Here is a 26,648-nt window from a genome sequence, read left to right as displayed (position 1 = left end):
TTGTGCCAGATGCCTCGTCTGCAGTACCTTGCGACAGCAGCCTGGGACCCTAATGGAATAGCTGGTTGTTTGGACATGAGCAAGGTAAGAGGTGTAAAGGTGTGGGGCAGCCCACTAATATATGGCCAATGACTGTGCCTGCCACGGTTAAGTGATCATCTACTGTGTACGTTTGTGAAACTGTGCACAAAGCCCCCTATCAGTATGTCCTCTCCTGTTCACTGAGGCAGAGACTGAGCCCCTGTCTTCTCTTCTTCTCCGTCTTCCAGCTGCTTTGTGATCATCACCAGCATCCACAATGGTAAAGAGGTAATGAGCACCTATTGTGCGCTCAGCCCTGAGCTGGCGGCACAGATGTAAGACATGGTGTCACAGGGGAGGAGCATGTGGAGAGAGATGCAGCCCTCTTTTTGAAGAGGGGAGCAAGGGACTCCGGCCGTGCTGGAGGAGTGCAGGAGTGGGAGGAGGAGAAACAGGACTACCTAAATTAACTCCAGGGGCAGTGATTTCCTTGGCTTAGACATCCCTGGGAATGACTTTATCAATGATGAGGGGTGAGGAGGAGGCTGGTGAGATCCCCGTGCGCTGGGCCGGGAGCGAGGCACCTTGCCTGTATTCACGTGTGGAATCCTTCCAACTCCCCTGTGAGAGGGATGCTCAGGCCCACCACACATGTGAGGAAGGTGAGGTGTGGGGATGGTGGTGATTTAGCCCCAAGGTACCCAGCAAACAGCCGGTGGAGCCTGGATTCAAATCCTGTTCTCCGGGACCGAGTGTCTGCATGTTTAGCTCTTCCCCATGTTCCTCGCTGGCTCTTCACTCCATGGCCCGTGTCCCTTTGGTCCCCCTAAACTGCGCTCTGTCTTACAGCTCAGGGTTTTCTTTTTTTTCCTTTTTTTTTTTTTTTTTTTTTGTAAACAATGCTTTACGGGGGTAGGGTGGGTGCTGGACAGGCCTCCAGGTAATAAGTAACAGGTACTACCAACAGCGGGGCCAGGTAGGAAGTTGGGAACAAATGACCCTGGCCTCAGGCTTTGGGAGTTCTTGGGGTATGGTTAGGGGTTCAGGGTGACAGAGGTTAGTCAAGACAGAGGAAGCAACAGCAGGTATGGGTTCCCCCTTCCCCTGTGGCTCAGTCTTGCCCCAAAGCCAGCCCTCACCAGGCCAGGGAGAGAGAGTTCGGAGGCCTCTCTGCTGTGCCCTCTCCCCCTCCCCAGAGTCACGCTGTGCCCCCATGCCCATGCAACCTCCAATCATGGGCTGACACTTGCTGAAGGTGCCACCAGTGAAATTTCAGGCCTTGCCATTAAGGCTCTTAGAGACAAAGGAAGGGGCTGGCAAGGACTGAGTCCTTCTTGACACGGCTCCTCGAAGGCTCCAACAGGACAGTTGAGCCCCCCCGTGATAAGAGTCTCTGATCCCAGCACAATCTTCCAGGGAAGCCGTGAAGGAAAACTAGGGTGCCACCCAGCCAGGCAGAGCAACCAAGTCTACCTGGTGACCTTTGGGTGACCGACACCATGGCTGGGCAGACATCCCCCACCCCGTCCACCACCAGCACAATGTGGCTCAGCAGCCTAGCCTGAGCCTGACCATCTGGAGCAGGGGGCCTGACCACGGCTTACCTCTGTGATGCGAGGATTCGTGCACTTGCTGTGGGCACCAGACAGCTCCAGCCACCGGCTCTCCTGGGCAGGGCAGTGCTGGCGCAGGGTGCACTGGCCTGGGCCCTGGCACCAGCCGCATGCGAAGTCTGGGTCGGCCTTGAGGCACAGCCCGCAGCTCTCGCGCATGGCTCCACACTTGTAGAGGTGAACTGCAGGGGGCAAGGGGTGCTTTGGAATGGCGGAGGGGCCAGGAGGGGCCCAGAGAGGGGCAAAGGGTACAGTTCCAGCCTGGGGGGATGGGGCACAAAGGCAGATTTGCCCCCTAAGCCATTCTGAAGCAAAAAAGAACAAGCAAGCAAGCCCAGGCCTGAGCAGAGGGACTGAAGCAGGAAGCTCTGGGGGTCTCCGTTCACTCGGCACTCAGCCCTTCCTAGGAAGTCCACCGCACGCCACCTCCTCCCGGAAGCCACCAGCCCAGGTCAAGCGGTACGGAGCCCATACTCAAGAAGTAACGGAAGAGCATGGATGATGGAGAGGCTGTGAAGGAGGGGCTCAGAGGAAGAGGGACAGCCCACCGGGAGACGGGGCAGAATGACACCCACGAGAATGCAGAGCAGCTCCTTCCCTCTCTACCCCGCCCCTCCTCCCCGCTCCCCTGCCGGGCCCCAGCCGTTCCACACCTTTATTCTGAGCTGGGTTGTCAATGTTGAAGTGCCCGTTCCACACGACCGTCAACTCCACTGGCAGGTTGTTAATCTCCATCCCTTCATAGGAATACTGCAGCCAGGTTGGGGAGGAGGAAAGAAGAAAGTGGGGTGAGAGAGAGTTCTGGAGAGGGCCCAGATGATCAGCCTAGGGCCATTAAGAGCTCATGGGCTAAGGACTGACCAAGACTGTGCCTGTGTGCATGTGTCTACCTGTGTGCACTCCAATTGACACAGGTGCATGTGTGTCCAGGCAGGGAGGTGCATATCAGAGGGGCTGAAAGATAACGCAGGGGTGGACCAGGCCTCCAGGCATGCCCCTATGGATGCCAGCTCAAGGAGCAGATGGGAGTGAGCCCTGCAGTCATCTCCCATGGGTCTCAGGCAGGAGGCCTGTTCCCACACCCTGGGCTTTCCTGCCAAGTAAAACCGAGGGAGGAGTCCACTGCCTCCCTGGCTGCCCAGGGAAACCCTGGCCCCGAGGCCCTGCCAAGTCTGTAATTAGACTGGGGAACTCTAATTTCCAGGATAGGTAGATGCTTTACCAAAGACCTGGGGAGGAATGATCACTTAACAGGCAGGGCGGTAGTTGCAGAGACTAAGAAATGAAGGAGCTACATCCTAGAGGGATGAGAGGCTAGGGGTTGAGAGAGAAGAGCGTTAGATGGGAACTTGGAGGTGAGGGGGAAATCCTGAGGACCCTGGATGTCAAATCTGGGAATCGGGGCCTGGATGCTGCAGGCAGTCACCAGCTCCAAGCCCAGCTCACACCCAGATTCCTGCTGTGCTCCTGTCCTGGGAGGGTCCCTCAGGGCCCTGCTCCCCTGCCTGGCTAAGGGATAGGAGGTGGAAGGTAGAGAGAAAGGGGGAGGTGCTGGCTGGAAGATGCTGATGGAGGGGGCAGTGGCCAGGCATGCTGGCCTCTGGTCTCCCTTCTCATAGCAGACCCCTTTCAGTCCCCAGAGAAAGAGGGTTAGCAGAGGGAACTCAGAGCCCGGCCTGGGCAGCAATTTCCAACCCCTACCTGGCGATTTTTTCATTACTCCACCAGACTCTGCTCACCGCAGGGGGTGGGATGGAGGAAAGGAATTGAGACTGATTTTCTGCAGAGGAGGGGCTGAGGCCTGACAGTTTGTTGAATGAGGTTAGTCCAGAGGACCAGTGTGGAAGTTGTGTTTGCAGAACCCATGGGCTCTTTTAATTTAAATTAAATCTCAATTAAAAATTTGGAGAGCTAGGATAGGGGGATGTTGATGGATATCAAGGGAGGCCACTGAGGCTCCCTCCTCCACGTTGGCCATGGGACCTCCATGGACAGGGAGGGTGGCCACAGGTCATGGGAGAACACCCCTGGGAAGAACTTCAGAGGGCTACTGTCCACATCTTTACCCCTGGGCAGGGATAGGTCTGCACTCTATTTATAGGAGCTTCTAAAGGAGATGTTATATCCTCAATGCAGGAGATCACCCTAAATTCCGGAGTTATGGAATGTGCTTCCATGAGAAGAGACTGCGGCTGTGGCGTTGCTCTCACACAGCAACCCAGGAGGACGTGCCTCCAGCAACTTCAGGCTCTGCCCTAGTGTCCAGAGTTCTAACTCCCTCCCTGGCAACACGAGCTGGAGCCAGAGAGCCGCGTTCAGTGTTTGCCCCACAATGGAGGCATTCTCACTGCATCCCCCTCATTGAAACTCTCTTGTGACCAGTGGTACCAGGACCAGGGTCTGAGCTCACAGCCTAAAGCAGAGGCTCCTAGCCCTGCAGAAACCACAGTGGAGACTCTCTCATCATAGAACTCAATCAACTCCCCAGAGGTTGTCTCTGCAGCTGGGTCAGGCTGGGTCCTCCTAAGTTGTCCTGAAAACATCTTCTACTTTAAACAGGTAGTTCTTAGAGTGGTCTATGGACTCCTTCATCAGAATCATTGGGAGGGGGTGGGGGTATGCTACTAAAATGCAGATTCCAGGGCCCATCCCAGATCTGCTGAACTGGAATCTCGGGAGATGGAGAGCATTTTGAGAACTACCCTGTGATTCCATTGCTGGCTAAAGTTAGAGAATCCCTGCAGTCTGTTAGAAGTAGGGAGGCAGATGACTGTCCGAGTGGAGAGAGAAGAGTGTGATAGAGGATGCCCTCTCTCCCTCCATGTGTGTGTGTCTGTGAGAGAGAGAGAGAGAGAGAGAGAGAGAGAGAGAGAGCGAGAGCGTGAGAGAGAATGAATTTCTAGTCTTCCAGTTCCTTTCTCCAGCCACATTCAATTTCTTCCCATCCTTCCCCTCCCTCTCTTTGAAGGTCCCAGTGGGAAAAGGTGATCCCAACAGGTTCAAGCTGCTGCCTGGACAGCTCCGGGCAGGGCTGGCTGTTCTAACCCAAGCTCAGCACCATCTGATCACCTGGAGGCAGCGCTGGGGTGGGCAGAGCTCTGACCTTTAGGAGGGATGCTGGCAGTGGCTATGTCAGGATGGGAGCCTGGCTTCTGCTTTCAGGCCTGGGTCTAGCCGAGACATAAAGTGGAAGCAGCAGGTGGTGACCAGAAGTGTGCTGGCCAAAGATCAATAAATCCTCAAGCCCCATCTCAGGAAGGATTTGACATCCCACAGGTGGGAAGGCAAAGAATCCTACATGCATATGTGTGTGGGCATCTGTATACACGAATGCGTTTACGTGCATGCTGACTTGAGGAGAGGTCAGCACACATCCCCATGCGCGTGTGCCTTCCAGGTCCTTCCTCCAGCCACATTCAATTCGTGGAGATGAGATTAGCGCACATCTCCATGTTACATGTGTGTCCATAAATGCATACACACACACACACACACACACACACACAGACACACACAGTTCCACAAAGTGGTTCTGCCAGTGACCAACTGTGTACGTGAGCAGATGAGCCAAGTCTTAGTTTCCCCATTGGGAAAGTGGGCATTCAAAGCAGTTCACATCTCCTCGGTTTGGTGTAAGCATTCAAGATCATGCACAGCATACTCTGAGCGTACTATCTGTCATATGGTCTAAGCACTCAAACGTGATTGTGTATTTTAATCTATGTGCATACATTTGGGGATGCTATGCAGAACAATATTCGTGTTGCCTATGTTTATGTCTATGCAGAAGAATAATAGCAGCCATGCATTGAGTGTTTCTGCGCCAGATCCTTAATACGTATGGGGATGTATGCATATGAGAACGCTTATGTGTTTTGGTATGTGTGTGTGTGCGCGTGTGTGCAAGCACGAATTTTCCCTTTGAAGAAAACTGAAAATATAAAAGACATTAAGGCTCAGAGGTGCTGGGCACTGCTTTCTCTTTCTCTCCCCCAATCCCGGGATCACAACTATGAATATGAGAGAAATCATTAACCGCATGTGCTCCCCCTGCTCCCCACCACCCTCTCTCTAGGGAAGTTTTCATCTTTCCTGGAGGCGCTCTTTCCTGTGGCTGACCTGCAACGTGCCTGGGGCAGGGTAGGGGAAAGGGGCAGGTATGGCAGACAGAGCCTCTCTGCCTCTGCAGACAGTTGGGAGCCTGGACGGAGGGCTCCCATCCCCCAGGATCCCCCCATCTCCACTCCATTTAGCATTTATATAGCTCTCTGCAATCAGCAGGCAGTTAATCTGCAGGAAGCTTGCAGCCCAGGGAGGACAGGCTCCAGGCTCCTGGAGGCCGGGAGGTTAAGTGTCTCAATCAAGGTCTGGCACACCATGCAGGCCTAAGGGATGATTTTCCCCATAACCTTGGGAAAGTGTGAACTTCAGCTTCTACTCCTTCTAAAGCAAAAATGAGACCTCTATATAATTGAGACATTCTTTCCTCCAACCAGTTCCTTGTCCCAAGATCTGAGATATTTTGCCGGAAAGGTCTGCCCTTTGGGCAAACAGATCTCAACAACCTAATGCTACACAAGAAGCTGATATGTACACCATGTCCACCTCTAGTCCCGAGGGCTCTGCTGACCCCTTTTCATCCGTCTCCCAGTAGAGTAGAAACGGGACACGTTCTCTTCCTATTGCTCCCCATCCCTGTCTTGCACGTGGTAGAGGAAGGTGCCAAGAGGAAACCAGAGGCCGGTGTGAGTCCGCGGAAGCAGAGCCTGGGCCCCAGCCCTCACGACCAGCACTTCAGCCAGCCAGATGCCCTGTGCAGCCCACTCACTGGCGTGATTGGCAGCCTCTGAGGGCTGGTGGCCACGTACTATTATTAGCAGTACTTGACATTTTCCTAGAGTCTTGGTCTAAAGTAGGCCACGAATACCCACAGTTGCTTCCCCTCCACTGCTGCCTGTGAGTTCACCCTGTCCTCCTCCTGCCAGCCTCTGGGGGCTGCCGTCATTGGCTCAAGGCCTGTCCCCACATAATGGGGTTGGAAGTGGCTCTACCACCCCAGAAAAAAGTGAATTTTCTTCTTTTTTCTCTGTTCTCCTCTGAGACCACTTTATCACCCACCTCCTTCTGCCATCAGAAACTCAGGAATTTCTCTGTTAGATCCCTTGTCCAGTGCTGTTTCGGATTGTTCACGGATTTAGGAAACAAAATGATTTCTTCTTCCACACAATCCTCTTTGAGGCCGATCAGATCGAACTCCCAGGAATAACACCAAAGCTGGGGTAGAATGTGGTTCGCTGCTGTTCTTTGCTTAACCTTTGATTAGGGGATGTGTTATGAAAGCAGATTCAAGTTCTGAACTTGCGCCTTACTTGCTGTGTGATCTGGGGATGCTCACTTGCCCTCTCTGGGCCTTAGAGACCTCATCTGTAAGAGGATTAAGTAGATAATCTCTCAGGTCTATTCTTGCCTGATGGTACCCTATTTTCTGTAAGTATGGTGGGAGAGCGTTGCCCCTGATCATGACCCCAAAGATACCTGAAGGAATCACTTGATGGCAAGCAGCAACCTGACCCAGATTCCACTGCCCTCCATGAAAAGAGGGGCTCCTGGGAAATGTCAGAGCTGAGTCCTCCAGAACCGTGCGATTCCAGTAGATCCTCATAAGTAGGGGGGACTCCTCCTGGAATCTAGCATTTGAGGGTACCCATCCTGTTGCCTCAGTTTCTTCCTCAGACTTTAAAATCGTAGAGAAATCAACTCTCCTACACCTACTGGTGTCACAATTTAAAAAGTCATGGAGGCAAAGTCAGCTGAGCTGCTTTGGAAGCAGTGACCTGGAGGCACCCAGACTTGGCCCACAGTGGGTGAAGAGGTTGCAGCTCTGACCTCCAGAGGGCCAGAGCGCAGTGGGAGCTCTCCCCAGGTCCCAAATTGGGGGCAGGGCACGGGCCAGGAGCTTCAACATCAGGTCCTCTTCTTGGTGAAGACAGCTGCAGCTTCCAGGCCTCCAGCCCCAATGCCAACAGGGGCCAGCGGTAGAACTGACCACTGTGTCCTGAGATATCAGCCTTTCAGAGGTGAAATTCCCATGAGAGGAGCTATGTGACTTGCTGATTTCTTGAGGCCCAAGAACTCAACATCTGACAAACAGACTGTGCCCACACTGGAGCCCAGCTGTTCCCTTCCTTTTCCCTTGGGTGCTGACCAGGGTGCCGGCACCGGGTACCCCATGGAACACCACGAAGGAGGAGACAGCACTCACCTGCCTGGGGCTGCTGAGACCCTGTGTTCCCAGGAGGCTCTGATTTTGTTCCCACATTTGGGGAGTTTCCTGGGCTGGCTATGGACTCATTTGGTCAGGCAGCTCTCAGCCTGGGAAATGCTGAGGACATCTCAACACAATCTATTTCCAATTCTGGCAGTCAACAGAATGGCACAGCGTCCCAGAGGGCTTCTTAGAAGCTAAAGTTAGTCCCCAGGGCACAAAGGAACTTCTGACCAATGGGTTTAGAAGACTAACTCGAGCTGTTGTCCGGGGCATCTTTGTCTATTAACAGAGTCAACCAAAGCCCAGGCCAAGGCTCCCAGTTTTATGACACCCGTGTCTCTCTCTTGCGGAAGTGAGGGCATGACCATCTGCAGCCACAGTGTCTCTCCACACTCCTGACATCCCCAGATCCTTGGGGCAGCTTCTCTGAAGAAACGAGGCTATTTTCCTCACCACTTGAGATCCTCACCAGCCTCCTGCAGAGTCAAACATGCGGCCCAGATGCGGGTCTCTTTCTGTAGGGAGCTTCTTGTTTTGGAGAGAAGGGCGTGAGCCAAACCCTTGGAGCTGATCTACTTGGCCGCAGAATTTATGAGGAAACAGGAGGTGTTTAATATCCCCTTTGCTCCCACGTTTAATCTGAAGTGATGCAGATATCTGAAAAATAGCCTGGCCACCAGGGAATGAGGGGGATGGGCACATAGGATGCCGTGGGGACAACATCTGGGGTTACAGAGGTTGTGAGAGCAGCGACTAGTTCTATTCCTGTAATGCTGAGTGACCCAGGGCAGGTTCGTGGGCCTCTCCGAGCTCCATTTCCCCTTAGACTACTTCCTGCAGGAAGAGTGGGGTGTCCCATGAAGCCATGTGTCCCGGACTCTCCTGTCACACATCACCTCTCCAAATACAGACACTGCGTGTGAGTTCCCAGGAGCAACTAGAAGCATCACAGGAAGCGGTGTGACACAGGAGGGGTCCTCGAATCCAGGCCACCTCTGCACTCACTAGTTGCGTAACCTTGAGCAAGTCACTTACCTTCTGACACATTTTGAGGTGCATTACCCCAAAGTGAACAGAGCTTCGGGTTTCTGGGCCGGCACTTGCACACACAGCCCCTTCAAAGGCTGCCTGTGTATCTAATTTTATACTTATTATATTTTGGTCTTGAAGAAGGTTCCCAAATCGTACATCTCACCCCACAAACCTAGATCTGCTCCTGCCTCTGGGCCTCTGCTTTCTCTTTCGTGCAGTGAAGAAGCACTTTAAAGTTCCTTATAACTTGAAAACGTTCTGAGTCTATATGTCTAGTGTTCACCTCCGAGCATCTGGGTGCAAAGAAGGGAGCCCAGAAAGAGAGAGAGAAAGAGACCAGAGCAGTAGCTGGAAAGGCAACCCACGGACATACCCACAGCGGGTGCGAGGGAGGTGGGCAGGAAAGGCGATGCACAGGTGGGGCTCACCGTGGGGTACCTAGGAATTAGGTAGACAGCTGTCGGCAACCTGGGGGCTGCTGACCACTCACTGGCAGACTGAATGTGGGTCTGCTACACATGGGGCAGGGTTTGTGCTGCTCTAGGCAGCACTCCCCCGGCCTGCTTCTTCCCATTTGTCATTCCCTCCCACTGATGCTTGGTCTGTCTCAGAAGCCGTCTCTGTTGCTTCTCTGTTCCATGCCCTCTACGTAGGTATGAAGGTGGTGAGAGGTCTCTGGGGGCTCAGAGGAGGAGCTCAGATCAGACCTGTTGAGAAGGCAGGGCACAGGGCCTCCAGAGCTTCTCAGGAAAGAAGACGGACACGAGGGTCGCTGGAGCCCAGCGTCTGCCCACAAACAGGGCTCACAGCTCTGTGGCTGGTCCGATATCCCTTCTAAGCCTATCTTACATGGACAAGCTTCATCACAAAACATTTACAACTAGGGCCAGGCCCTGACTGACCTCAGAACACAGCACGCTGCTGGGGCTGGTGTTGTGGGGCTGGGATGGGCCAGCAGGCGTGGGGGACGTAGGTGGGCAGTTTTGTGCGTGTTGGGGAAAAATGCCTGCAGGGCTGAGCCGATTTGGCTCCTAGAGGACAACAGCGCTGAGAGTGGGGCTGGGGCCCGGCCAGGCGGCGGGCAGGGTGGAGCGACTCACAGAGGTGTTCTGGCACTGCACGCTGGAGCTGTTGAAGCGCAGGGCGGGGACCCGCTGCTCGCTGCCCTGGATGTTGAGGATGCATTCATAGCCACGCTGCCCAGACTGGGGCTGGGGGAGGTTCTTGGCCTTCAGCGTGATAGGCTTGATCACCTCCACGGGCACCAGGATCTTGTCCACTCGCAGCAGCTGGGGGCAGTCCTGGGGACAGAGGGCACGGCTCAGGCTGGACAGCCAGGAAACCAAACGAGCAAGGACCTCTCAGATACAACCCAGACATTCCCTGTCTCCACCCTTCCACGGACATACCCACAGCTGACCCCAGAGGTGCTTGTGCCCATCCAGTGGGCAATACACTGAGAACAGAAATGAAACTGAGGAATCCAGGGTCCTAGTGTCATATCCTCAGGTGGTCCCCACCCTCTTCAGTTCCATGAATGCCTTCCCTATGCAGTCTGGATTCTCTGACACTCCTGCGGCCTCCTCCTGGCAACCCTCCTACCCTAGGAGAAACTGCCCCTGCTGGCTGGGCCTCCCCTCCCACCGTGGACTGATGACCTCTTTGCCTGCTAAGTTCCAGGCTGTCAAGAATTGGGACAGACGGACCCCGTGAGAAGCTCCGCAGAGAGGCAAAGCCCTGGGCCTTGCTCTCCCCTGGAATGTGAGTCTTGACTGCAGCAGGGGTGTTGGGAGGGCCTTCCCTACATGGGCTGAATCTGACATTTGAGAATGTTCCAGAATGGGCCCCAGAGGCCTTTTGAATCCAGAAGCCTCTGACCAAGCTCTAGGATGTTCTGACCCCAAAGAAATGTCTCTCAGAGTGGAAACGCACTGAGCTCTTTCTACATGCTAGCAATGGACATGCTTAGCCCTGGAGCCACAGGAGCGCAGGCAGCCTTTGGGATGGAGACAGTGAGTCACTGGGCCCCTTTTTCCTGGGGCTGTCAGCTTTGTCCAGGGAGGGCTGCGGACATTAGGAGGTCAGAAGACAGACAGTGGGTGCTCTGCCTAGTTGAATGGTAGGAGCTGCTGTGTTGCTGTGTTCTCAGGAACTGGATGGAAGAGAGTCAGTATTCTAGCTCCTGCTGAGGGAGGTGGGCAGGGGTGAGGTCTTCCATTACACAGGCATGGCCTGGGCACCCCCAGTGCCAGGCAGGTCTCACCATCCCCTAGATTCCTCCATCTGTGGCACTGTCTGGGGCATGCCAAGACAGATGACCCCTGGGCAGGTTGATCATCAAAAGCATGACACACGTGTTCTTTCTGAGGGTGCTTCGTCATGGGCTCACTCACCACTGACTCTCAGCAGAGGCTGCTCTCCCCCAGCCCTAACATGTGTCCTCAGCAGAGTAAGGCAGAAAGAAAGCCATTGGGGAATGGTGGAAGGGAGGGGTTCCAGGCAGTTAGGCAACTGGCAGCTATCCCTCCCAGGTCCCAGAGCAAGCACGAGCCAAATATCTCCCTGTGCCATTGCGAGCTGCACCATAACAAGACTTAGGCTCAGAGGGAGAAGGCTTGAGCTAGCTCTAGCACTCCTGAGCCGCCGATGAGCTCTGGAACTCTGAGCACATCACAGCCCATTTGAAACTCAATTTCTTTATCTATCCGTTGAGTGGGACTCCAAGGCCCTGACCATCTTGACTGGTCATGATTCCATGATTTGGGGTGGTTGTTCCCTCCATCATTGCTGATCATCCAACAAGAAAATAGGAGGGAGACAGAGGCAGGGGAAACAGAAGCAAGAAGCGGACAGAAAAAGCTATAAGGGAAGCTAGGAGACAGAGGAAGCTGGGGGAGCAGGAACAGACGGACCAACAGTGGAGCCTGGCTTTGAGGAAGTGTCCCAGGCCCATTCAACTAATCCCTCCTCCCAAGCCCCTCCAGGCTGCTCACACCTTTATCCTGAAGGGCAGCTGAAAGAGGAGCAGCATTTCCGGAAATGCCACTCCTGGGTTTACATGCCCAGTGGAACTGAAAACAGGGACTCAGATATTTGCACACCCATGTTCACAACAGCGTCCTCATTCACAATAGCCAAAAGGCAGAGGCAACCCAGGTGTTCACTGAGGAATGAATGATAAACGAAATGTGCCCATCCGTACGATGGAATATCACTCAGCCTTCAAAAGAGAGGAAACTGACTCATCCTATAACATGGATGAACCTTGGAGACATTATACTAAGTGAAATAAGCCAGCTACAAAATGGCAAATACTGCAGGGTCCCACTTGTCATTGGTCCCTTGAGCAGTCAAATTCACAGAGATGGAAAGGAGATTGGTGGTGTATAAGGGGAGATGGGATGGGTGGTTGTTTGACGGGTACAGAGCCTCAGCTGGGGATGGTGGTGACAGCTGTACAACAATGTGAAAAGTACATAACACCATTGAACTGTATCCTTAAAACCAGTTCAGATGGTAAATGTTACGATACATGTATTTTGCCATAATTATAAAACAACAAAGAGGAGCAGCAGGGAGGCAGGCCAGAAGGAAGAGAGCAGGGACCTGGGCCGTGGCCTTCACCTTGCGCGTGGTCCGAGGCTCTAAAGTGTGTAGCCACCTGGAGAGGGTCTTAGCAGCTCCATCCTGTGCCCCCACCACAGCCGATCCCTCAGCCCCTGCTCTAGCAAGGTGGGATGTGGGACACAGAGGAGAGAAGCAATTTGTGAAAAGGATGGAGCTCAGAACCGGCGCGGGAGGAGAGTGCTGTTGGCAGCTCCCGCGGGAGGAGAGTGCTGTTGGCAGCTCCGGGAGAACAGACCCTTGAGAGTGGGGTTGCTGTGAGCTCAGGCTCCACCCTCCCTCTGCCTGAGCCCTGGGCAACTTCCCCTCCCCTGAAGCAGGAAGGAGCCTGACTCTCCCCCTTGCCACAATCCCCGGAGGGAGCGGGTCTGGCCGCACTGGGAGTGAGAGCTGGGAGGCCCTGACACCTCTTGCCTCCACCTTCCGCATCCACAAATTGCCACCCAGAAATGAGACACTGAGGGTACTGGAATCTCAGAATCCTCTGACTACCCTCATGGACCACATATACTTTGCAAAGGAGAAACTGAGGCAAGGAGGGGAGAAATAATGGCTCAGTATCGGCACATGAGCTGGTAGCTGAAGAACTCAGATGCCAACTGCCTGAGTTGCTGAGTTTCTGCCTTTCGTGAAAGAGGTGAGTTCCCACTGGTGGGATGGGCTGGCCAGTCAGCAAGGGCCCCCCTGAAGTTCATGGGCTCAGGAGCTCTGGAACCCTCCGGAGCTGGGCTGGTACCTTGCCTGGGGCTGGGCTGTTCTCATCCAGCCTCTCTCCCTTGTCCCCTGTAAGATTCTCAGTGAGGCCTGTGATGAGTTCTTTAATGAGTCCTGATTACTAGTAGCCCCATAAAGGCCTAGTTTGCATATAAAAAGGTTGGCAGCTCTGAGAGTAAGTTCATTAATAATAATTGGAGAGGCCCAGGGCTGGGCTGGGCACATTTTCCTCTAGTGGTGCTGCTGATTGACCCCAGTGTCCCTGCTAATTGAAATGTAAAATGGCAATTTCTCCCTAGGCAACAAGGCATGAAGGAATGACTTCCACCACCCTGACCCTTCCTCCCATCCATCATCCCAGATCCTGATCTGCCTTGTGCTCAGATTCCAGATACAAAATCACAGACAGATCTGACACCTAAGGGAAACTTCAGAGAAACTTTCATGTTTCTCCAGGGCATGAGCCAGAGGCCCTGTTTCATGGCCCAGGGACTCGGAGCACCCAGACCTTTGTCTTCACCTCGAAGGCTCCTCACCCAGCAGGAGCCTGGCTTGGAGTCCTGTAACTGTGAGAGCAAGTCTGTCTTCCTCTCCCCAGTTCCAGAGTCTTGAACAAGTGCTCTCATCATTGCTTGGCTTAATAATGAATAGGGATTGAAAATTCCTCTTCCAAATGACCCTTCTGGGGATTCCAAAATGGTCTGTACTATTGAACTAACACATATAAAGCATCTGGCCCAGAGCGTGCGAACATTCAGCAAATGTTTGTCCTTTCCTCCTCTTTCCTCCAAGCCCAGGCTGTGTCTGGTCCCTCATCTGCTCCCTCTTCCCACCTCATTTCCAAAGGACCCATCTCCCTTGCTCCCGCCTCCATGCCATTTTCTGCAAATACCCCAGCAGTTCCCACCCAGCTTATTCCAGTCCTCTGGGCTCCACATCTTAGGATCAGCCTGCCTAACTTAAATAGCTCTAAGTGTCCCAAACATAAAGGAGACTGGCAGGGAGGTCCCAGGTCTGGCCACTGCTCCCTGAACAGCAGCCTCTGCTTCTGGGAAGTGACATCACAAAGTTGCATGCTCCATGTGCCCTGAGACAGGAGATCTGCCAACCAGCCATGTGGCCTGAGACAAGCCCCTCAAACCTTCTGGGTCTCTTCACTCATAAAATGAAGGGTTGGTTTGGATTAGATGAATTGTGTAGTACCTGGAATATTGTGACACAAGAAATATATATTGGGTCTTTTCCTCTGGCTGCTGGCATGGTGCTTCTAAAACCTTTGGAGTTTTCTGAACGACTAAGGGGAAAGGAGCATCTTTTGTTATTCACAATTAACCTTTTTGAGCATCTTTTGTTATTCACAATTAACCTTTTTCCACTATACCGGAGTTTATGTTCTGAGGTGACTCCTGGAGGATGGGGAGTTGCCAGAGGAAACAAACATGTAATTAGAAGGTGGCTCTTCAGCCTCTCTCCTCTGGGGAAAGGGGAGGGCCTGGTGACTGAGTTCAGCTGTCAGTGGGCAATGGTTTAATCAATCATGCCTTCGTAAAGCAGCCTCCTTCAACACGCTAAGCGAAGGGGTTTGGAGAGCTTCCCTGGTGGTGAACAGATGGCAACGCTGGGAGGGTGGTGCCCAGAGAGGGCAAGAAAGTGCTGTGCCCCTTCCTACACCTTGATGTAGGTACTGCTGCATCTGGCTGTTTATCTGTATCCTTTGCAACACCTTTTCAAAAAAGCTAGTAAATTGTAAGTAAATGTTTCCCTGAGTTTTGTGACCTGTTATAACCAATTATCCAATCTGCAGGGGATTGTGGGAACCCCTCACTTATAACTGGTGGATCAGAACTGCAGGTGACAACCTTAGACTTGCAATTGGCATCTGAAGTGGGGACAGTCTTGTGGGACCGAGCCCTTTAACTTGTGAGATCCAGTGTTTTGCCTATGGCTACATTCCGCAGTTCTAAGAAGGCAGAGGGGTGTGAAGTGGCAGGTAGTGTCAGAAATGAATTGAGTTCTAGGCTACCCGGGTGGTGTCTGCTGAGGATTGGAGAATTGCTTGGTGTAGGAAAAAGTCCCACAGATTTGGTGTGGGATTAAGTATGGAGAAGACAATTTGTTTTCCTTTCAGTCCCAGGTCTATTAATAACCCAGTCGATAATCTGGGATATAGAATTGTATGATCTCTCTGAAGCTCGGTTTTCCCATCTCTAAAATGGGGATAATGATGCCTGCAAAACTAGCTCAAAATGTAGTATTCAGTAAACCAATGAATGAATCCTGGAGGCATGGGGAGATGAGCCTCTGAGGGATGGCTCCTCACCGATCAGCAGGGACGCATTTTAATATTTTAATAATTGATACGTTGCAGCCTGGTGTGGTTGTCCAGTCGAATAACTGGCTCTGATAGGCAGTATGGTATGCTGCTGCGATTCTAGTTAACATGGTTAACTTGGTACAAGCATTTAATTCAGTGTCTATTCCACTACCTCCATCTCCTTCCACATATTTTCCCATGTGCTGTTCTGTATCAGACTCACACACACACACACACACACACTTTTATAAGATCACTCCCACGTTCTACACAAAGATACTAAGGACACCGTTTACCTCACTCAGTGCCCATGACAATGACGGACACAGTATTTTTACCCAATCACCGTCCTGACCTTTATCCACAGATGATTATCCAGCTTCCATCCAAAACTCCTCAAAAACATACTGCCCTTCTCTTTTCAAGGATGCTATTTCTCTGAACTATCACTTGAAAGGGCCAGCTTTTAGAAGATGGAAAACACCTGTATTTAACAAGATTCTTTGGAGACACATGCAGATCAGAAGAACCCAACTCTCCGGGAGGCTGTTTTGCCTGTAGCTACATTCTGCAGTTCTAAGAAGGCAGAGGGGTGGGAAGTGGCAGTGGCTCCAGGCGCAAGCACACCTTGAAAGGCCTGGCATTCAGGAGGTCACTCTAGCGAGCACCAGGCCAACTGTCCAGCCCCATGCACATTTTGGTCTCCACTGAAATGCACACAAAATACAAATCACACTGCTAATGCCAGAGAGCAGGAACACAAAGCCAAAGCATAAAAGCGAGAAGGATGACTTTCTCTCCACCATGTCCTGCACATTAGTGACTGCTTTATACAGAGGCTTCATTGCATATTTAAATAATTGAACAAGGACATAAAGAATGCTGCCTAGTTGGGAGGGAAAAGGCTGCCTTCAGGGCGGGTGCTGCCTGCAGATGGGGGTGATTGGCCCTTGAATTTATAGCCCCCAGTGTGTTTACAAAATGAGGGCTCTAATTCTCCTATTGTTACAGCAAGTTTGGCGAAAACAGAGCTGTGGGAAAGAACAGGGACCCGGGGACAGGAAGGAATAAATGATTTGCAGGTCACCTCTCCTCCCTCCAAGTCACCTCAGCCCTCAGCAATCCCAAAGACAAGCCAGTCCTAACCCCAACCGACCCCCCAAATTTACAATCACCTTCTCAGAACCACGGCGCCCAATACAAAAATGTAACGCGTCATATATTTTCTTGCTGTTCCCCAAGTTTATAATGCCATTAGCATGATCTATGACAGGCTGGTTTACAGAGAGAGCAAAGTAATAATATAAAAAGGAAATACCCATAACCTGGAGCGGGGAGGGGCAGGCAAGATTGATGGGAAGTGCAGTTGTCTGGAGGAATGGCAACCCAGTAATTGAATACCTGGCATGGGGGCGGTGCATGGGTGGGGAGCATGTTCTGTAGCTGGATTTGCTTTTGTTTTTTTCACAGGAAGGTGAAAGGCATGGCAGGGGTGGTTTCCCATTCCCTTGGGTTGGAATGCCTTCCCTGCAAGAACGGAAGCAGAATTGCTGACGAAGCAGGTTGGTGATTTCCCTCTGGAGTCCAGCTGGTGGGTCAATGCTCTTGGTCTGCTCCCGTCTCAGGGTATGGGGCTTATTTCAGCACCAGGAGCCAGTGGCATTGACCCTTGCCCCTGGTGCTGAAATAAGCAGCTATGAGCTAGGACTTTCTCAGCCTTGCCCAGTCTTCAGTCCTGGAGAGGACTTGATCCTTTTGATACCAGATTTTCAGTCCTGGCTCTCAGTTTCTGTTCAGGGGTGTTTGGGCAGGAGGGGATGTTGGGAGAAGCTTTCAAACACAGCTTTGCAAATCAAATAGAATTCATTTTGCCTCCACTGATCTTACAACTGTTCTCTGGAGTAGGCAGGCTGGTTGAAATTCAACAAGAGAGGCATTCTTGGGAGCCTCCTCGGTGAGCCTGCGCACCTGGGGGCCAGATATGCTTCGCCTTCCTCACAAAGCTTGTCTAGTCCGGTCCCCAGAAAATACAGCTTCAGCAGCAGCTCACTTTGCTTTTCAGTTTAGATGAAAAAAACAAAAAACAAAAAACAGCAAAAAAGTCCATCAAGGACAAATTCTTGCCAATGGATTTGCTTTTGCAAGGAAGTTCACCTTTGTTCCTCAAGCATCATCATTATTAAGTGTGTGTGCCTGATGGGAGGTCCAGGTTGACCTGTGGAGGAGCTGGGGAGGGATTTCAAAGCCACCTGGGGACCAGCGGCTGCTCCAGCTCCATAGAGGGGTGGGCATGGCTTTGTTAATGGCTACCCAGGCTCTGGCAGCCGATCTGAAGGCCCAGGGCTGTTATCACAATGCCATCATTAGTTGAAACAAAATCATTCCTTGTAACTGGAATACAGTTACCATAAACAACATATGTTATTGGGCATTCTATTTCTAATAATTATAATTATGGTGGAATACTTGCCGTTAATATAATAACAACAATGATTGACCAGTTCTTTGTTCCAGACCAGTAACTTCACTTGAATGCATTCTTTGTTCAGAAAAAAAAAGGTAATTCAATATCCCTGATAGTCAACAAAACTGCTGTTTAAATAGAAGACGCACAGATGAAAGCATTCCTGGGATATAAGATGGTGCTGGGTAGATGAAAAGCCACCTGTCAGCCTCACTCTTAGCTAACAAAAGGACACTGTCTGCATCCCCTCACTCAAAGGGTAAAAGGAAATAAAAAACCCAGAGATTTCCAGAAGAGTCACCAGGGCCTGGGTACATCTTCATTCCAAGAAGGTGGGCCTTGGGCTGGGTGTTCAGTGGAACAGCAGGCCCTGAGGGTAGAGGTCACCTTGTTAGGTAAAGATGGTTGATCTAAGCCTTGACTTGACACTCACCCTGTAATCGCCAGCCCTGCTTCACCACATTTTGGGCACGGATTTATCTTGGGGGCTTTCCAGGTTATTTCTACTTACAATGGGAGAACTTTAGAGATGATGTAGACCAATGGCCTCTTCTTACAGATCTCTAAACACAGATCTCCACAGATCTCTTTCACCTTTAAACCTCTCACAATGCCTTGAATATGGGAAACGCTTAGGGTAGCGAGGCACAAACACTTAAATCATAACAAAATTTCAGAGTATCATGCTGTGAGTAAGCTCTTCCCCTAGAGCAACGACAGAACACATGTCTGAGGGCTTCCACAAAACCACCTTTTAACTGGACAATTTTCCTTTCACCCCTGACTCCTGCTACTGTCTCCCAGAAACATACAAAGTAATGTATATGTTCCACATAAGGATGTTTCCATCAGTGACAAACTATATATAGGACAGCTAGCAGTCTCATAAGATTATAATACTGTATTTTTACTGTGCCTTTTCTATGTTCAGATGTGTGTAGATACACAAATACTTCCCGTTATGTTATAATTGCCTGGAGTATTCAGTAAAGTCACCTGCTGTACAGGTGTGTAGCCTAGGAGTAATAGGCTGTGCCATATAGCCTAGGTGTGCAGTAAGCTATAGCATGTAGGTTTGTGTAAGTACACCCTATGATATTTGCACCAAGACATAATTGCCTAACGACACATTTCTCAGAGCGTATCCCCATCAGTAAGCTGCCCATGATTGTATACTGCTAAAATAAGTACATGTCGAATGTAAAAATATAGCAAACAAAACAAAAAAATGTAAAAATATCCTCATCTTTCCACTAGCAGCCAGGAACTGTCTTTGGAGTTCTGGGGACAAGGACCTCCTTTTGCTGACCCAAAATGTCTGGAGTCAGTCACTAGTCCACATGTACTTCTTTATTTCGTCTTTGCTACATTCACTAGAAAGATGCTACAACTACCATCACCAGGTGGCCAGCTCTGGTTCACCTCTATGCTTACATTCAAAATGGCCCTGGGATTGAGCTGGGTAGAATGCAACCTCCGAGCCCAGATCAGTAGCACACCATTAGAGCTTCCTTCTCTTAGAATAAATACACAGCCAAGGTAAAGAAGAGCCCAGATGTATTCCATGTGATAAGGGAGGCACGGGTGATTCCAAACGATCCCAGAGTTCACCCCTGCCATGGCCTGGCAGGCTCACCACACCATAGCTCATGGGAAATGGAGAGGATTTCAGTGTAGCAGCAAGAGCCTAGTGCAGCTCCATATCCTCCTATCAGCCATTTCTTCCAGGCCAGTTCCTTTCACTGGAGCCCAGGCATCCCATCCTCTGCAACTCTGTCAATCCCTGGCAGTCTTTGTTGTGTCAGGTATAGAAGGGTGTCCCACCTGACCTGGAGTCTGGGTACTTAAACTCGTCATTCTTCTAAAGGGATTTCTGCATTGCCCCAAGAAACATGGTGGGCTCTTATTTTATTCTTTTTCTTTCCTTTTTTTTTGAGACAGGATCTTGCTCTGTTGCCCAGGCTGGAGAGTGGTGGTGTGATCATAGCTCACTGCAGCCTCAATCTCCCAGGCTCAAGCAATCCTTCCATCTCAGCCTGAGTAGCTGGGACTACAGACATGCACCACCATGCCCAGCTTACTTATTTATTTTTATTTTTTGTAGACAGGGGGTTTTACTATGTTGTCCTGACTGGTCTTGAACTCCTGGGCTCAAATGGTCCTCCTGCCTTGGCCTCCCAAAGTGCTGGGATTACCATGTCTGGCCTTATTCTCTTCTGGTTCTTTTCCCTCTTTCTGAGCAACAGAAAGAGGCTCCTCTCCTATACTTAAAAGAAAGAAATTTGGTACAAAAAGAGCAAACAGGAAAGAAAAAGCAGAAATTCAAAAGCCTCCTGCAAGGTAATTAAATGATGAGAGGCCTTCAAAATCCACCAGCTAACTCAATTGTTTTTGCTTTCAGTTTACTATCGGGCCTCTCTGCACATAGAACCTCTGCCTGTACGGCAGTCTGGAAAGCTGGTGAGAAGCTGGAAACCACTTTGTCTCAATTCCCAACAAGTTATTTGCAGGTTTCAGCTCGGAACAAGAAAAGGATGCTTCCCACATCCCTGTCCCCAGCCCTGGTGAATCAACCAGCCCTTCTACTCCTAACACCACATCCCAGGATACAGGCCTGGCCAAGCTGATGTGACTCTGAAGCCTTTTATCAAGGATGTGATTTTGCAGTCTGACTCACATCTCTCTTATTATCTTTATATCCATGTTATCTTTGTTAAAGTACAGAACTGACACATAAGCATGAGATTCACAATCCTTTCTTTCCCTATAAAGGGACAATCTATGCCCAGCTCTCTTTTCCTGACTGAATCCAGAGCAGCCAATTCCAGGCATGAACAGATTCCGATGGAGAGAGGGAGGATCTTGTGTCTGAGCTTCTATCATCTCTTCCTGTTTCTGTCTGAAACCAGCAAGGAACTTCATGGGAGCAGAGGCAAAGGTTCTCAGCCTCTCACCAGCTTTCCAGACTAGTGTATCTAGCGAAGGTTTGATCTAGCAAAGAGGCCCAAGAATAAAATGCAATCAAAACATTTGAGCTACATGGAGGCTTCCAAAGGCCCCTAGTCATTTCATTATCTTGATGAAGGTTTTCAAATTTCTACTCTTTCTTTCTTGTTTGCTCCCCTTGTCTGTTACTCAATCAGGACCATCCTTTCCCCGACAATATATCCACTCCTTGCCTTTACTTCTAAAATGAACCACCCCGCCCACTGTCTACCTGTAGAACTCCTGCTCAGCCATCAGGACCTGGGCAAAATGGGATTTGGAGCCTGGATTTTCTGAGGGCTAAGCACTGTGCCATCACTACCCCCTGTGCTAGGGGAGCCACATGCAGCAGGTGTTAGCATGGGCTGTACATTGACCTTCCCTTTCAGCCTCAGATAAAAGACAGCTTCCCTCCTGCCATGAAGGTGTGGCCAAAGCTAGGGTTCTTAGTGGGGTATGAGTCTGAGATGGGAAGGGCACTTGATGGGTCTGTTCTCTCAATGCTCCCTTCTCCCCTCCCCATGCCCCAATACTCTATGCTTCCTGCACCTGAGCAGGCCCCTTCTCTCACAGCTGTGGGGCTGGCCACATGGTCTTGGCAGCCCCATGGCAGTCACGTCAGGGTGGTGTGTAAACGGGTTTGAATGATACATCCAAGACTAGGGGTGGGGGTGAAGGGGCTGGAGGCTGCTGAGTCCAATGCTAGCTGAGAGAGTGCAAGAAACACTGCGTGTTTGAACAACAACAGACTTTCCCAGAGCTATACCTGTTATCCTTGAAGTCTCTGACCACACTCTGATATTCTAAGAGAGGTAACAGCATAGGCAGAAAGCATTTTTGTTGTGGTGAAGATGAGTTTTCAAGGAGAATAAAAATTCGGAGGGAACAGAAAGGCCACATTTTAGCCTTACAGCTGAATAGTATCTCAGTGACTCTTCAACCTGGACCAAGCATCAGAACCACCGGGAGGGTCTGTGTAAGCCCGAATTGCTGCACTCACCCCTGGAGCTTCTCATTCAGTTGGCCTAGGGTGAAACAGAAGACTTTGCATTTCTAGTAAGTTCTCAGCTGATGCAGATTCTGCTAGTCTTGGAACCACGCTTTGAAAACCACTGCTCTAGCTCACAAGTCGACCATTCTTTCATTCTCATCTCTCTCCCTTTTACTCAACGTGTCCTCTTTGGGGGTCTCAGTTCTCCTCTGCAAACAGTGCCCTGAGGAACAGCTGAGGAGCCTGGACACAGTCCTGCTGTGTACCTACAATTATTTCTAGGACACATCAGCACACCCATCTCTTTGGAATCTTTGTAGAATCCACCTCGTGTGTGAAGGATCCTTCTGGCTGGAGTGACCTAGAATATACCTTTGTCTGTAACAGAACCTCCAGGGCAGATCCAGAACCCACGGTCCCAGCACAGAGCTTGGTATATTTCCTGCTTGTTTCAAGTGATCCCTTAAGAGTCAGGAGGGAGGGAGTGGTCCTACACGGTTTTCCTTTGGTTTCTTCTCTGAAGGGAACACCTCTCCTCTGTGTCTCATGCTCACAACAAGAGGCACTCACCACTCTGGCTGCCAGGGACCTACCTCGGGCAGCTTCACTCGGCCTTCCTGGAAGGAGCAAGTCTTGGGGTCGTGGGTGCAGACATGCCGGTATTTACACCAGTGGCAGCGGTACGGACTCTCCACGCAGGACAGGCACCTGGGCACAGAGCCGGGAGACACAAATCTGAAAACCTGGGTCAGCCCAAAGCACAGGGCCTGAGTCTCTTGGGTCTAGCAAAACATTTTTAGTATTAAGAGAAACTACCGCCAAACGCACAGGAAGGGTGGATCTTATGCACATCCATCCCTTTACTCCACAAGACCTGAGGAAGCTAATGGTCTCTGGGTTCCTCCCTTACTCATATGTAGCTGACAACCCTGGTCCCCCAAGGTCAAATGAATCCTCCTCCTTCTCCATGGGATAACATCCTCCTTTTCAAAAGAAGAAATGATAAGGTCTGGAGCAGAGGGCTTATGTAGAGAGACCTAAGAGTTGGGGCAAACAAAAGATTAGGTTTATGTTCAAATTGACTCTGGGTCTCTGTTGCTGGGAAGCCACCTGGGGTGGAAGTGGCTGAGGCAGCTCTCTCACAACAATGCCACCTCTGTGGCTGGCAACCCCACCTCAAGGCAATTTACCCCAGGACACCAAGGCAATTTTATAAGAGCTCCTGATTGCTTAAAAGTCCAACATGGCTCTCTTTTTCCAAAAACCCAACTGCCTCTCCAATACAGGCTACGCCCTTCATGGCGCCCATGACTACTGGCCTCCCACATGGGTTGTGCTTTGGCCATGAACAGGCCACATTCTCCCCACAAGCCGTCCCTCCCTCCAGAGCACCATTTCTTCTTTCTTCCACCTGGCTACCTGCTTGACCAAGGAAGAGCTGGTCACCCCAGCCCCTCCTCCTGTGAATCTCTCGGCTGACATCGCTGGGACAATCCTGGCCATCTTGTGTCATATCTCACTGTTACCTCTCCAGCTCCTCTACTAGTCCCTGAGCCATCAACTCCTGGAGAGCAGGGATTGAGTCTTCGTGTTGCATTGATTTTTGACTCCACCATGTCTGATGAGCAACACATTCTCTTGCACATAGTACATGATTAAAATCATTTTATGGACTTAATGGAAGCTTCACACATGATTTCACCTATTTACTCTGCTTCCCCAGAGGGGAAAGAGAGGAGGGAGGGATTAGGCCAGCAAGTAGTAAACAGGGACAGCTCTGTTGCAAGAGGCAAGAGGCGAATCTTGGGTCTGGAGCAACTCATTTTTGTCTGGGAGGGCTGGATGCCTCCTTCCTTGGGGCCCTACAAAGAGCTAAGTTCTAGACTCACAGCCTTCATAAGCAGATTGGTAGACCCTAAAATTCCATCAGCCTAGAGTCCCAAAGTGTCCCTGGTCATGTCAGCTCCCTATCATGCATAAAAGGCAAAACAGAGGAGCATATTAAAGCAAGCAGCGTTTTTGAGGTTGGGTCCCATGGTTTGCCCTGTGGAACACTGGGGATGCCATAGAGCTCCCTTGAAGAATGTGTAGAGTTTTATGGGGCTCCTAGAGGGGTTCCAGCCCTCCCGACCTTTAATCAGAGGAGCTCCTGCTTCCATCTATTCTGTATATTGGGCATCCGCACCCACTTTCAGTTTAAAATTTCTACGGTGAAAAGCAAAAAAGACTGGCCCATCCATAACCTGGTCCAACCCCATCATTTGTTAAAGAAAAGATAATATAATAACAGCAAGAAGATGTGCAATGTCTAAACACCGGACCAGACGTGGCTCTAAATGCTTCTCCTTAGCATGGCCCTTTTACCCATCGTGGCTGTCCTGTAGGGTAGGCAGAGCTGATACCCAGGGCTAGCAGCCAGCACAGGGTCACAGCCAGTGACTGCTCTAATGGGACAGTGCTCCCACCATGTCAGTTGGTAAATATTTGCGTGACGCCCTTGGAAGGAGCACTATGATTTCCCTGTTGATAGAGGACACTGGGGCACAGAAGGGTTGAGCTTCCCAGCTAGTCTGGCTGCAGGGTCAGGGCCTCTGCCCTTCCCACCTGCTGCTGGAAGTTGGGTGCTTAAGTCAAACAAAGCTGGAGCTGGAGTCAGGCTTCCTGACCCCCGAGCCAGAGTCCACCTACCCCATACCTTTCTGCCTTCCTCTGGCCCTTACCAATCTGTGTCCCCACCCAGCCTGGGGGGCCTGTGGGGAGCTAAGCATGGAGTGAGTGACCACTTGCCCCCACAGGGCTTCTCTCCCTTCTCAGATCCCTCCTCTGCCCACGGAGCTTACTCCTCTGTTCTTCACGGGGTTGCACCACCCCACAACAGATGGTGGAGATGGAATTGAGTTGAAGGAATGACGTCAGGGAAGATGTATGCGCTAGGGATGTGGAGAGCCCCACTCCATAGCAGGGGCTCTTCTAGTCTCTTTCCATTAACCCTGTGGGTACCAGGGAAGAGGGGGTGAAGGAGACCTCCTCTGGGGCTTCTACATGGTGACTCCCTGGGAACAGTGATGGGGTTTTCTGATCTTTGGATGAACCTTGACCCCAGGAACAGGAAGTGGGGTAAGGCTGGGGCCACTTACGAATTGTGGACGCTGCAGTTGTAGAAGACAAAGCTGGTGCTGGCGAAGGTCATGCCAGTCTCCTTTGACTTGAGCTGCAGCTGTACGACATGGTGGTCCCCTACGAGGAGAGATGGCCCAGGGGTCAGGGCATGCGGAGGCCCCAAGCCAGGGATTCCTTGAGCAGTGACACCTGTTGGAAATGGAAGCCTGCTCCCCAGGGTGCTGTTGGCTTAACAGGATTCTGATTCAGCAGGACCCAGTCCCAGGACAACCCTGAGAGCAGCTGCAGAGAGCAGTTCTAGTCTATTCTCCCTGCCCACCATATCACTTCCCCTCCTCCACATGTACACACACAGAAGCACACAGCCAGGAATTCAAATGTGCATTCACATGCATGATGTCCTGGTCAGACTCACAGAATTGATTCACAACCAGGAGAAACACATATGTAGCCTCCTAGGAATGCTGCCACAAATTGTGCAAGAGGTTTTGCATGTATGTGTGTGTATACATGAGCTCGTTCCCCGTCTCTGTACAGAGAGCTCCTGTTCTGACACCACCTCCTCTCGGGGGCTCAGGGCTCTACTGGGGTGGGAGACCTTGGAATCCTCAGCTGGCGCCAGGGAGGAGCTGCAGCCCATGTTTAATTCACAGCCCTGACCCTAGGCCCCCATTTCAAGCCTTGTTCTTTGCCTTCCCTGAGAGCCTCATTAATCAATCAGCTCCGAACAAATGTGACAAGCCCAAATGGGAGGGACAACATGGATTCAATCTGCCCAGGCTAGGCCTGTCCCTCACCCACATGGAGCCTCTGCCCACTCCCGTTTTTCCCAGCGCAGCTGGTCCCCAACAACAGGCAGCTACGGGGAGACTGGTAGGGCAGAGTCATGGGGGCAGTGGTCCAGGGTCAGAGACCCCCCCATGTGAGCATCCCTGCTCCTGCTCAGTGGCCTCCTCCACTGACCGGCCAGACCAGTGGAGCAGGCTGACGTTAACCACATGTTCTGCTACTGTCCTGGCCTGCCCCTCCCCACCCTCTCTGCAGCTGCTGCTTGCTTAGCATGAGGGTGACGACTGTTGAGGGCTAACCTGGGGCTGCAACAGAAGGGCTGTAACAGTCAATGCCATGGGCAGTGGAGAGAGAGTTCATCACCCTCTTCCCATAACACACCCACCAACCCACACCCCTTGCCCTGACCCTCCCCTGCCTGTAGGCTCCCTCAATCCCCCTACATCTGAGTTCTCATCTAGCCAAGAGGGAGGACGTGCCACTCAGCGGTGCCTCTGGGATGCTCACCGTTCTCTGTGATTATCCTGGGCACCTCTTTGGCTGCAGGGGAGTAGCACTGGATCTGATTGCCCACCACCAGCCCATCCATCTCTGACAGGTCCTCAAAGGTGCAGTTGACGCCAGCTGACAGCTCCGGGACATTGTACGTCTCCAGGACCAGCTGTGAACATCCAGGCAGGGGGAGAGAAGGAGGAAGGTGAAATGGGAAAAGG

General features: G+C 51.4%; 1 protein-coding gene across 2 annotated transcripts in view; it reads right to left on the bottom strand.

The window, feature by feature from the left end:
• PLXNA4 (plexin A4) overlaps window positions 1-26,648 on the bottom strand; it is a 466,285-nt gene that overhangs the window by 76,467 nt on the left and 363,170 nt on the right. For both annotated transcript variants that reach the window (XM_039472947.2, XM_074379046.1), the window contains exons 7-12: window positions 26,443-26,596; window positions 25,164-25,263; window positions 22,620-22,734; window positions 10,035-10,235; window positions 2,288-2,384; window positions 1,626-1,816 (exon numbers count right to left, since the gene is read on the bottom strand). In XM_039472947.2, coding sequence (XP_039328881.1) covers window positions 1,626-1,816; window positions 2,288-2,384; window positions 10,035-10,235; window positions 22,620-22,734; window positions 25,164-25,263; window positions 26,443-26,596 — 858 coding nt within the window. The remainder of the gene's footprint in view (window positions 1-1,625; window positions 1,817-2,287; window positions 2,385-10,034; window positions 10,236-22,619; window positions 22,735-25,163; window positions 25,264-26,442; window positions 26,597-26,648) is intronic.

Source organism: Saimiri boliviensis, chromosome 10 (assembly GCF_048565385.1).
Source record: "Saimiri boliviensis isolate mSaiBol1 chromosome 10, mSaiBol1.pri, whole genome shotgun sequence".
Taxonomy (NCBI): domain Eukaryota; kingdom Metazoa; phylum Chordata; class Mammalia; order Primates; family Cebidae; genus Saimiri; species Saimiri boliviensis.
This window is presented reverse-complemented; position numbering and strand designations above follow the sequence as displayed.